Genomic DNA, 12,615 nt, shown 5'->3' with positions numbered 1-12,615 from the left:
CGCTATGGGTCGGAACCGACTCGACGGCACTTAACAACAACAACATTGTAGTACTAATTCCTTGTTGATATTAAACATTGCAAATTCCTTCTATTTTGTCATCTGTCTCTTGGCAATTATATTGTGGATTGGGTGGAAGTTTTAGAGAATAAATTAGTTTTCCTTTCAACAATTTATTCAGTTTGTTTCATAACATTGGTTGCAATCCCCACAATGTAACAGCACTCTTCCCACTTCCTCCCTCGACTCCCCATTCCTATGCCATTACCTGCCTTCTGAGCTTCATTTTTGGGCAAACACTGCCCTTTTGGTCTTGTATAGTTGGCTGTTCTGAGGAGTATACTGTTCACTTGATGGTGGTGGTGATGTGCCATGGAGTTGATTCTGACTCATGGTGACCCTGTATAGGGTTTCCGAGGCTGTAAATCTTTACCAGAGCAGAACACCTCATCTTTCTCCCATGGAACAAATGGTTGTTTTGAACTGCTGACCTTGAGGTAAGCAGCCCAATTCATAACCACTATGCTATCAGAGCTCCTTTTTCACTTGATAGGCTTGTTTATTGTTTGGCTGAAACTTGACTCCCAAAGGGCATTAGTTTTGAAGGATGTCTTAAGGCCAAAGTCTCAAGGATTCCACAAGTCTCTATCAGACCAATAAGTCTGGTCTTTTTAAAAATTGTGAAAATTCATCAAAATTTTACATTATAGTTTATGATATGATTTTTAAGTTTTACTTAAGAAGATCTTCTATACATTTTAATCACAAAGATATATACCACAACACCCTCTCCTATTAATTTTATGGATATGTTATGTAGAAGTCTTTAATACATCTAGAGGTCTGGTTATTGTATTATTAGGTAGGACTCCAGCTGTTTTCTTCACAGCTTGAGCTGGTTTCCAATACGATCCATGATTTCCCCCCTGATATAAGAAGCTCTGGAGCTGTGGTAGCATAGTGGTTACGAATTGGGCTGCGAACCTTAAGGCCAGCGGTTTGAAACTGCCAGCCGTTCCATGGGAGAAAGATGAGGCTTTCTACTCCCATAAAGATTTACACCCTCAGAAACCCTGTACAGGGTCACTATGGGTCGGAACCGAATCAATGGCACTTAACAACAACAACAATAAGGAGCTCTGCTAGTATAGTGGTTACGAATTGGGCTGCGAACTGCAAGGTCATCAGTTTGAAACTACCAGCTGGTCCATGGGAGAAAGATGAGGCTTTCTGCTCCCATAAAGATTTACAGCCTTGGAAACCCTGTACAGAGTCACTATGAGTCGGAACCAACTCCAGAGACATAACAACAACAACAACCACTTGTCTATTGGCCAACTTATTACCTACTTATTACTGTTTTGCTGCTATATGGCTTTTATAATATTTGAAAGTATTTCTCTTTTCCCATTTCCTCCTCCTTTTTAACAGTAATGGATCTTTTTAAAATATAAATTTTAGGGAGGTTAAATTAATGAAGTTCCATTTAAACTACCCAAAAGGAGTTTTGCAAAGGATTGTTTTGAATTTATAGATAAATCTGAATAGAATCAACATCTTTATAGACTTGAGTATTCTATTCAAACATTATATGTTTTACAAAAAAGTTAATCTAATGCAAAACTCATGTTAAAAAATATTCAGCTGTAATTTATGGAGCTCTGAAAATGTCTTCTATCGCTTTTGCTATTTTGAAACGTGGTGACTTCCAGCTACAAAACAAGATAAACTAGAAATTTACTCAGAATGGTTCATGAAAAGGAGGCATAATGAGAAAAGACATGGTCTTTAGAGGATATTTCAGAATGGGACACATGTTCAGCTGTCTAAAGACTGAGTGAAGCTGGTCAGAGATTGAGAGCCTCTTTGTATATCTCAAGGCATCTCTTTGCCCATATGCTTCATTTGCTTTTCGCGGCACAACTTCAGCATACATGAAGGCTTGACATAACCTAGCCTCCAGCTGTCCTTGTTGTTGTTAAGTGCCATCAAGTCGGTTCTAACCCGTAGCGATCCTGTATATGAGTTCTGACCCGTAGTGACTCCGATTTTCAAGGAACAGCTGGTGATCTTGAACCATCAAACATCTGGTTCAAATCAAGTTTTAAGTCTAGCACACCAGGACTCCCTACCTGTCCTACTCAATCCTAAATTCCTAGAAAAATGGTGGGATGCATCAGGCACAGTCGGGATCCAATCCAGTTGTCATAGTGGGAATGGGTTCTTCAGTTTGTGGCTGTCCTCAAGCATCTTGAATCTCCTTCCCTTTGGTTCCAGAGTTATTGACTCAGATCTCTGTTTGGTTTCAGAATGGAGAGCAGCCCAAAGATACGCAGGTAACTAAACTGAAAAATTTTGATTCAAAGTGCTTTGTGACTAGAATTGATCTTACAGGAAAGTAGAGAAGAAAGATTTAAGATTAGAAACAGTCTGTGCAGGAGCCAAGTACACAGGCCTGCCTGCACAAACACACAGACATGCTTACACATACATGTGCACATGCAACATGACAGACACAACTACATGTATACATATGAACACCTACACTTATGCACTTAATTAGCCCTTTTGGTTTCACTAGGTTGCTATCTGGCAGGAAGGGTGCATCTTGGACTTGTTTGCAGGACAGAATACAGTCTATACGGAACCTTTCAGCTCATCCTGTCTGATGTCATCACACAGTAGGGATATTCACTCATTAAATGGGGATGTGCTGGAGCCACGGCTTTGGAGTGTACAGCACAGCATTAAATCATCTCAGAGGTCTCCTTCAGTTTTAAATCTAAGACTGCTCTAAAACTGAGGCCCAGAGCCCACTGATGATCTCAGAGCACACAGACAGGCAGGACCTAGCTGGGAACAGAATCACCCTCAAGCTCTTTCCTTGTGGCTGTAACTTGGCTCCAAGGAGAAGCAAGTGCTTCCATCCTCACAAACTACCTTGTTTGTTATCTTTGCCCTCCAAGGCGCCCATTATGGAGTTGAGAAACCTTCCTATTTCAGGAAAGAAATAAGATCACTCTTAAACACTTTGAAAGGCTTGAGAGTGGTTTGGCTGTCTTAGGGAGGAGGCAGGTCAGGACAGCAAAAGGCTTCAGTCATACTAATCCTATGCATCTGTGCAGTGGACGTGACCCTGGATCCAGCCTCAGCGCACCCCAGTCTGGTGGTCGCCCAAGATGGCAAGAGCGTGTCCTCCCGAGAGGTGACACAGGATCCTGTGGCAGGCAACCCACAGATGTTCACCGAGCAGACTTGTGTGCTGGGCCTCCAGCGCTTCTCCGCTGGCCGCCACTACTGGGAGGTGCATGTGGGCCACCGGAGCCGCTGGTTCCTTGGCGCCTGCCTGGCTGCAGTGCCACGTGCTGTATCTGTGCGCCTGAGCCCAGCCACTGGCTACTGGGTGATGGGACTGTGGAACAGCTGCGAGTACTTTGCGCTGGACCCGCGCCGCATTGCGCTCACCCTGCGCGTGCCCCCGAGGCGGGTAGGCATCTTCCTGGACTATGAGGCCGGAAAGTTGTCCTTCTTCAATGTGTCTGATGGTTCCCACATCTTCACCTTCACTGACACCTTCTCAGGGCCTCTCTGTGCGTATTTTAGACCCAGAGCCTACGATGGCAGCAAACACCAGGATCCTCTGACCATCTGCCCATTGCCCATTAGAGGGACAAGCATCCTTGAAGAGGACGACAGTGACACCTGCAACATACAGCCCTATGAGCCCTGGGACTCCACCCTGAACCTGGATCCTGAGCCAGTGGCTTTGTCCTCCTGTCTTCTCTTGAGTGAATAATGCGCCACTGAGCGCTTCCTCAACAAAATGTCACCGCTGGCTAAAGCGTCACAGGAAAAAAAAGAGCCGGGCACTTTTTTAAATGGATATGTGTATTATTTTCTTTAAGGAGACAGGCGATTCTAAAGTGGGTTTGTGTGTAGGTGTATGAATTGTAGGATTGAGCAAATATAATGTTGTTAGGAGCTAGGATACGAACAGTAGAAGACGGCGGGGGGGGGGGGGGGGGGGGGGGGGGGGGGGGGGGGGGGGGGGGGGGCGGGATATGGAAAGGGGAGTGGATGGGGAGAAACCTTGTTGAATTGGAATTCGAGGTATCAATATATTTTAATATTTTTATATATCTTACATATTTTTACCTGTTGTGGCACTGTAGGTTAATGCACTGTATTGCAAAGTCATTTGAACCACAAGATCAGTGGTTCAATCTCACCCGCCGCTCCTCAGAAACCCTATATAGGATCCCTGTGGATTGGAACCAACTCGATGGCACTTAACAACAACAAAAAGGTCTAAATCAGTGACATCACATTAGCAATATATTCACCTAGGGTTCAGAGATTAGTTTTACTAAAATGAGCTTAGAGCAACGGCTGATTTCAGGGCCATAGTAGAGAAAAGTACTAGGTAATTCTGGAACATCTTGTACCATAAAGTGAAAGCATGCCCCAAAATTGATGGGGACAAAAAAGGTTGTAGGGACTCCACTGACCAATTACAAGACAATCTGAACATTACAGTGAATAATGAAATCTGACACATTAAATATGTGGTTAAAGTTAATACCATGTTTGTTTGACAGTTTGACATTTGTTTGACAATTGGGGGAAATATGGAATTTACTAGTATATATGAATAAAGTACTGTATTGTTACATTTTCTGACATTTGAATATTTTATAAGTAGGAGAAAGTTCTTGTTCTTGTAAATATGAGTATATGCTGATGTTCTCAGTACCATAGTATCTGTACCTGACTCTCAAATGGCTAAATGAAATATATATATATACATATATAAATATATGGCATCATGGTGTGATGCTGTAGGATAAGCACTCAACTGCAAGGTCAGTTTGAACTGCTAGATTGATGATAGTTCAAACTCACCAGCCACTCTTCAGAAACTCTATATAGTGTCATTATGAGTTGGAACCAACTTGATGGCAGTTTACAACAACATAAATATATATGTATTAAAAAGATACAACAATGTGTCCAAATGTTAACATTTATTTAATCTAGTTTATACTATAGATGTTCATTGTACTGTTCTTGCAACTTTTTGGTAGATTTGAAATGTTTCCAAAAAAGAAAAAGATACTCCAAAAAGTTGTGATTATCTGTGGATGAAAAAAGGATATGTGATTATTACTTTTTAATTTCTCTCTTTTTAAAGGCATCAGTTCTGTAATAAGAAAAAAGAATCTGATTTTTTTTTAATGCTGCTGTTTCCATAATAACTCATTTAAATGGAACAATAAAGCTACTTGTACAATCTTCTATGGTATTGTTTTAGAATAAAAAAAAATAGAGCTTGTTTCCCTAACCCTTTAATTAAAGCCGAGTGTTCCTTGCCCAGCTTGGCCAAACCTAGAGGAGGGTTGGGAGAGGGGAGACTAATCTGGGGCTGAGCTTTCTAAGTAGCCTTTTCTACTATACCCTTCTATTTCCTTTTCCACTTCATCAGGACTGAATTTTCTATCAGTGCACCCAATATGGAGTAATGGAATAGAAATGGGGAAGAGGTGGCAAAATAGGGGCGGACCCCTAGGAGTTTGGTTACACACAGGATCAACTGAGAAAATAAGTATGAGCCCAGAAGGCAGACCTTCATGCTTTCACCATGAGAAGCTGCTCCTCTCATACCATGCGTGACAGGCATTGTGTCCTATTGGGCAGTTCCATGGCCAGGGGTCTACGAGAACCTTCCCACTCTCATTTGTCATCCCAGGACAGAAGTCAGCAATGTCTCATGGTGAAAGATGCACTGTATTAAAGGGCAGGATTGGCAGGTGATTGATTTTCATCCTGTGCCCACACATCTTCATATTATTTTTAACTTTATAAATCTGGCAGAAAGCAGTGCACACAAAAGATGAGGTTAATGAGGTAACAGCTCTCTGGGTGTTCACTGGAAAGGCCAGGCCATCAGTTGCCTCAAATGAAGACACTATCAGGAGATTTCTGTTCCCACCACAGGTTTGAAGGTAGCGATTCTTAAGTGACAAATATATATGGCACAGAACAAAGTGACTTTGAACCAGTGTATAGTGAGGGATTCTACAAGGACTGGCAACCAGTTTCTGAGAACATCTGTCTACAGAAACGAGGTAGTGAGCCTTTACCCAGAGAGAAAGCATACCTGACTACCCTCAGTGGGGTGAATGGCTTCTTTAGCCTACTAAGTAAACCTTATCAAGCCTTCCTATTTAATTATCTGAGTGGTTAACAGGATAGGGGAAACTATTCCTAAACTAATAGTATTAACATATTAAGCTGGGTAAGGTCTTAGCCACACACATTTTGGTAGCAGCCCCTTTATACTGGGTATAGTAAGCCACTGTCCTCACTCTGCACTTTCTCACTGCCTTAGAAAGCTGAGATTTCCCAATGTGTTTTGATTTGTGTCCTGGCTGAGAGGCATTAGGAGACCTTGACATCCCTGTTACAGTGGGAAATGCTTAGCTCTGTGTCCCCCTGCTAGGAATAGCTGGGTAGCTGGGCATGGGGTGAGAGGAATCCCATGATCCTGAGTGGACTCAAGCACTGGCTTTCAAGAGCACCTCCCCAACAGCAAGGATAATAACTCAGTAGCAGAATTATTCTAGTTTTCTTTATACATACAGAAATGTTTATTTAAATATTTTAAAATTGGATTTCCTTTCACAGATAACTGATTATTCTTTCCAATTCCTAAATAAAACTGTATTTGATTTCAGAAAAAAAGAAAAGAAGTATGGTGAGAGTCAGATTTCTCCATGTAAGAGAAGGTAAACCTGGAAAGGGGCAAGAAGACAATGATAGAAAAACTCTTATGGTGTTGGACTGGAATTAAGAGATATCAATGTAAACCCAGTATAGGGTGGAGGGTCAGAGAAAAAGAGGAAGACCCCCAATGAGATGGATCAGCCAGGTGGCATCATTGATGGACTCAAGTGTGGCAGCGGTAGTGAGGTTGGCCCAGGATCGGACATTGTTTCGTTCTGCTGTGCATGGGGTCGCTATGAGTCGGTTCCGACTCGATGGCACCTGACAACAACAACAAATGTAAACTCAAGGTTTTTAATATTCAAAGATACATATTTATTATATATGTATATACACTTACATGAATAATAAGAAACATGTATATACGAGGGTAAAAAAATATATATCCACAATCTGGTTATATTAAAACTTGTGTTGACTGCACTGTCTTATTAACACTTTCTGTTCAAGGTCATTGCTGTGCAGATGTGAACATGGACATCTACAAACAAAATTTGGACTGATACTTGAAGGAGGGTAAAAGTTTCCTTAAAAGAAATCATTACTGATGACAAGACATGGATTTATCACTATGAGTCTGAGAGTAAATGGCCGAGTATAGAATGGAAACATCCTTTATCACTGACCAAGAAAAAATTGATGCCTTCAGTTTTCTGGGATCCTTAGGGCCAATATTGGAATACTATCAGGAACCGGGTTCAACAATAAGCAGTACTCATTACAACATCCTCCCTATAGTCAGGATCGTACTCTATCAGACTTTCACTTGTTTGATCCCCTGAAAGCAGTCCTTCGAGGACGAATATTCACCTCTGATGAAGAAGTGAAAACAGAGGAGCGTTCATGACTCATAGCTCAGTTTAAAACATTTTTTAAAAAGGAAATATGAAAGCTTGTTGACAGATGAACAGAGTTATTGAAAAGCAAGGCGATTATGTGAAAAAAAACAACAACACAATAACTAACTTGATGGCACACAATAACAATGGTAATAAAAGACCTTAATCCAGGCTCTTGCAGCACTGGACCACATGTAGGATACAAGTAGGTGAGGTGGAGACTATGGCTCTGGGCCCTTGCTCTGGGGCTTTGTTCAATGGCAGGCAAGTGGGCAAGTAGACAGGCAGATGAGGCTAGATACATGTCACTCCTTCCCCCTGGCTTCCTGTCTCTCTGTTTCTACTGCTGCTACTGCTCCTTTTTCTTGTGGCAGCAGCAGCAACAAGAACAACCAGAAGTGGGTTCTCATAGGTTTTTAAATGGATTTCACACAATGTCCAAATCATACAATGTCCTATTTCATAGAATGTACCATGAATGTTAAGTAATACATACCTGTAGTTGCTTATTAAGTTATGAAATACTTATCAGTTGACTTTATAATTGGGGAACCTAGCAGACACCATCTTAACCTAGTGACAAAAGTTAGCATCACTAGATATGAACTAAATTTTGTATCATGTGCCTACTGATACCATAGCGTAGTGGTTACGAATCAGGCTGCAAACCACAAGGTCAGCAGTTCGAAACTACCAGCTGCTCCATGGGAGAAAGATGAGGCTTTCTGCTCCTGTAAAGACTTACAGCCTTGGAAACCCAGGGTCGCTATGGGTTGGAACCAACTCAACGGCACTTAACAACAACAACAACTGATGTACAACCATTACAACCATTGTAATGAAAAAAACAAAACTGCATCACTTTTGAGGTATTCCTATGAAAATGTGCAAATTTTGAGGAAATATCAGACAATTGGTTGGTACTCTTAAAAAATGTCAAGGTTATAAAAGACAAAGTAAGACTAAGGAACTGCTTTAGATTTGACACAAGTAAAGATATAAACTGCCATTTGTCTGCTGTTTGTAGTACTGTGGTGCCTTGTGTGTTGCAGTGCTTCTGGAAGCTATGCCACCATTATTTTAAATACCAGCAGGTCACCCCATGGTGGATAGATTTCAGCTGAGCTTCCAGACTAAGACAGACTAGGAAGAAGGAGTGATAAACTACTTCCAAATATTTAGTCACTGAAAACCTTATGAACAGCAGTAGAACACTGTCAGATAGCACTAGAATATTGAGTTTTGGAATATGATGAAGAGCATCAAAATATTGTCAAATATAGTACTGGAAAATGAGCCCCACAGTTAGTAACGCACTCAAAATACGACAGAGTAAGAGCTGCCTCCTCAAAGTAGAGTTAACTGTGAACCTTCATTTGCTGATGCAGCACAACTCAAAATGAGTAGAAACAGCTATAAACATCATTGATTAATCAGAACATGGAATGTATGAAGTATGAATCTAGGAAAGTTGGAAATTATTGACAATGAAATGGAATGCATAAACATCAATATCTTAAACATTATTGAATTGAAAAGGACTGGTGTTGGCCATTTGGAATCTGACAATCACATGGATTACTATGCTGAAATGACAAACTGAAAAGGAATGGTGTCACATTCAGCATCAAAAAGAACATTTCAAGATCCATGATATAGTGATATCTATATGCCTACCAGGAATCCTGGTGTGGTGCTGTGGGATTATGCACTGGACTGCAAAGTCAGTTTGAACCACAAGGTCAGTGATTCAAACTCACCAGCTGCTCCTCGGAAACCCTATACAGGATTGCTATGAACTGGTAACAATTCAAATGCACGTAACAAAAACAAGAACATATGCCTACAAAGAAGACCATACCACTATTATTCAAATTTACTGATAAACCACTATAGCCTCTGATGAGGAAATTGGATTTTATCAACTTCATCAGTCTGAAATTGATCAAATATTCATTCAAGATAAATTGATCATTACTCATGATTGAAATGTAAAAGTTGGAAACAAAGAGTAAGGATCAGAAGTTGCAAAATATGGCATTGGTGATAGAAATGATGCTAGAGAACACATGATAGAATTTTGCAAAACCAATGACTTATTCATTGCAAACAACTTTTAAAAACAACATAAAACATGATTATACACATGGTAGTGGTGGTGATTGCTGGGAGCCGTTGAGGGTAGAGGACAGCTTCAATTTGCTGCTTGACACAGTTCCAGCAAATAAGAAGAGTCATCTTGCAAGGCAGAGGACTCTCAGAAGTTGCTTTTTACCTTCTCTTTAGAGTAATCCTAAATTTACTTATAAAAACATATAATATGGCCATATTCACAGCCTTTCACTATGAATTCTACAAACCTTAGGAAAAACTAGCTTATCAACAATTGCTTTCAGCTTTGGTGGATTGAATACAAAGAGAATTGTGTAAATTACTCCCTTTCATTAGAAAACCTAAGTAACTGCATTTGTGAGGCCACAAAAGCAGATAGCATATTAGAGTCAAGCTCACCTACCGTCATAGGCCTCACCACATTCAGTCACTAGCTAGAATTCACAAACCCCTACATACAGACACCTGCATAAACAAGCAGACAATAATGAACTTAAGTAAAGGATAGTTTTGACTTAATAATCTACACTTCTTGAAGCAAGTAGCCAGGTTGGGCTTTATGCCACATAGCTTCTAAACAATTTAATGAATACCTTTATTATGAAAATAATAGCACATTATATAGGATAGAAAGTTTATAATCTTTTAATAGAAACAAGGAGAAACAGTTTATCTCATACTGGGAAAGGAGATGAAGGTCAGTCTGAACATCACAGAAGTATTTTTGTCAAGGTTGTCTAATGACCAGATGCAAGAATGTTGTGACTAACTGTGTAATAATTCAAGAAATGATAAAAGGGTCAATGCATGTACTGTGTAATTTTAAGTATAAAAAATAAAGACTTGCTGAGCTGGGCTGGCAGAAAGGAGGAAGAAAAGAAAAAGGACAGCAGACAGCAGGAGTAGAGGCAGAAAGAGGCAGGAGGCAGAAAGAAGGTAGAGGCAGTAGGAGCAGAGGCAGAAGGTAGAAGCAGAGAGTAGAAGGCAGAAGCTGGAGAGAACAGCCGGACAGCACAGCAAGCTGAAAAGCCTTTCAATTGTATTCATTTCTTATTCACCACCGATTCCACGTATCCTCTCGTGTCCCATGACCCCCGTGGAGAGCTGGTCTCCCCACAGGTGATTATGGGCCATGGAGTTGGTTCCAACTCACAGCAACCCTGTATAGGGTTTCCGAGGCTGTAAATCTTTACAGGAGCAGAAAGTCTCGTCTTTCTCCCGCGGAACATCTGGTAGTTTCAAATTGATGACCGTGAGATTAGCAGCCTGACTTGTAATCTCTATGCTACCAGAGCTCCGATTATGCACATTGTTGTTGTTAGGTGCCATCGAGTCTGTACTGACTCATAGTGACCCTATGCACAACAGAATGAAACACTGCCCAGTCTGGAGCTAACCTCACAATTGTTGCCACACTTGAGCCCATTGATGCCAATCCATCTCGCTGGGGGTCTTCCTCTTTTTCTCTGACCCTCCACCTTACCAAACATGATATCCTTCTCCAGCGATGGGTCCCTACTGACAATATGTCCAAAATATGAGAGATGAAGTCTGGCCATCCTGGCCTTGAGGAAACACTCTGGCTGCACTTCTTCCAACACAGATCTGGTGGTTCTTTTGGCAGCCCGTGGTACTTTTACTATTCTCCTCTAATACCATAACTCAAATGCATGAATTTTTCTATGGTCTTCCTTATTCACTGTTAAGCTTTTGCATGCATATGAGGTTACTGAAAGTACCATGGCTTAGGTCAGGCGCACCTTAGTCCTCAAGCTGACATCTTTGCTCTTCAACATTTTTAAAAGTTCTGTGCAGCAGATTTGCCTGATGCAATATGTTGTTTGGTTTCTTGACTGCTGTTTCCATGAGTGTTGATGGCTGATCCAAGATGAATGAAGTCCTTGACAACTTCAATCTTTTCTCCATTGATAAGAATGTTGTTTATAGGTCCAGTGGTGAGGATATATCCCACATAAATTTAGAGATCATCTGAAGAACAGATTTGATATATTCTACACTAAAGACTGAAGACCAGAAGAGTTGTGGAATGATATCAAGAACGTTATACAGAAAGAAAGCAAAAAGTCTTAAACTTGCTTTTGAGCATAGAGAAGCTAAAGGAAATGGAAGGAATGAGGAGGTAAGAGAGTTGAGCAGAAAATTTCAAAAGGCTGCTCAAGAAGATAGAGTCTGTATATAATGAAATGTGCAAAGACCTGGAGTTAGAAAACCAAAAGGCAAGAACACGCTCAGCATTTCTCAAGCTGAAAGAATTGAAGAAAATCATCAAGCCTAGATTTGCAATATAGAAGGATCCCATGTACAAAATATTGAACAATGTAGAAAACATCAAAAGAAGATGGAAGAATACACAAAATCACTGTTCCAAAAAGAAGTGGTCATTGTTCGATAATTTCAGGAGGTAGCATATGATCAAGAGCCAGTGGTACTGAAGAAAGGAGTCCATGGTGTATTGAAGGCATTGGCAAAGAACAAGTCTTTGGGAATTGATGGAATACAAATTGCAATCTTTCAACAAACTGATGCAACACTGGAGGCCCTCACTCATCCATGCCAAGAAATTTGGAAGACAGCTACTTGGCCAGTTGATTGGAAGAGACCCATATATGTACCCGCTCCAAGGAAAGGTGACTGGATGGAATACTGAAATTATCAAATGGTATCAATAATATCACATGGAAGTATAATTTTGTTGAAGATAATTTAAAAATGGTTACATTGACAGGAAACTGCCAGAGATTCAAGTTGGATTCAGATAAGGATGTGGCAATAGGGATATCATTGCTGACTTCAGATGAATCTTGGCTGATAGCAAAGAATATCAGAAAGATGATTGTCTGTGCTTTATTCACTATACAAA

General features: G+C 40.6%; 1 protein-coding gene across 1 annotated transcript in view; it reads left to right on the top strand.

Moving 5' to 3' along the window:
• The window catches only part of BTNL9 (butyrophilin-like 9), an 18,718-nt gene extending 14,922 nt beyond the window's left edge, over positions 1–3,796 (top strand). Inside the window, exons 9-10 of the mRNA XM_006877401.1 lie at positions 2,310–2,336; positions 3,126–3,796. Of these exons, the coding sequence (XP_006877463.1) occupies positions 2,310–2,336; positions 3,126–3,796 (698 nt within the window). The remainder of the gene's footprint in view (positions 1–2,309; positions 2,337–3,125) is intronic.
• Positions 3,797–12,615: the final 8,819 nt, after the last annotated feature.

The sequence above is a fragment of the Chrysochloris asiatica genome, unplaced genomic scaffold (genome assembly GCF_000296735.1).
Source record: "Chrysochloris asiatica unplaced genomic scaffold, ChrAsi1.0 scaffold00492, whole genome shotgun sequence".
Taxonomy (NCBI): Eukaryota; Metazoa; Chordata; class Mammalia; order Afrosoricida; family Chrysochloridae; genus Chrysochloris; species Chrysochloris asiatica.
This window is presented reverse-complemented; position numbering and strand designations above follow the sequence as displayed.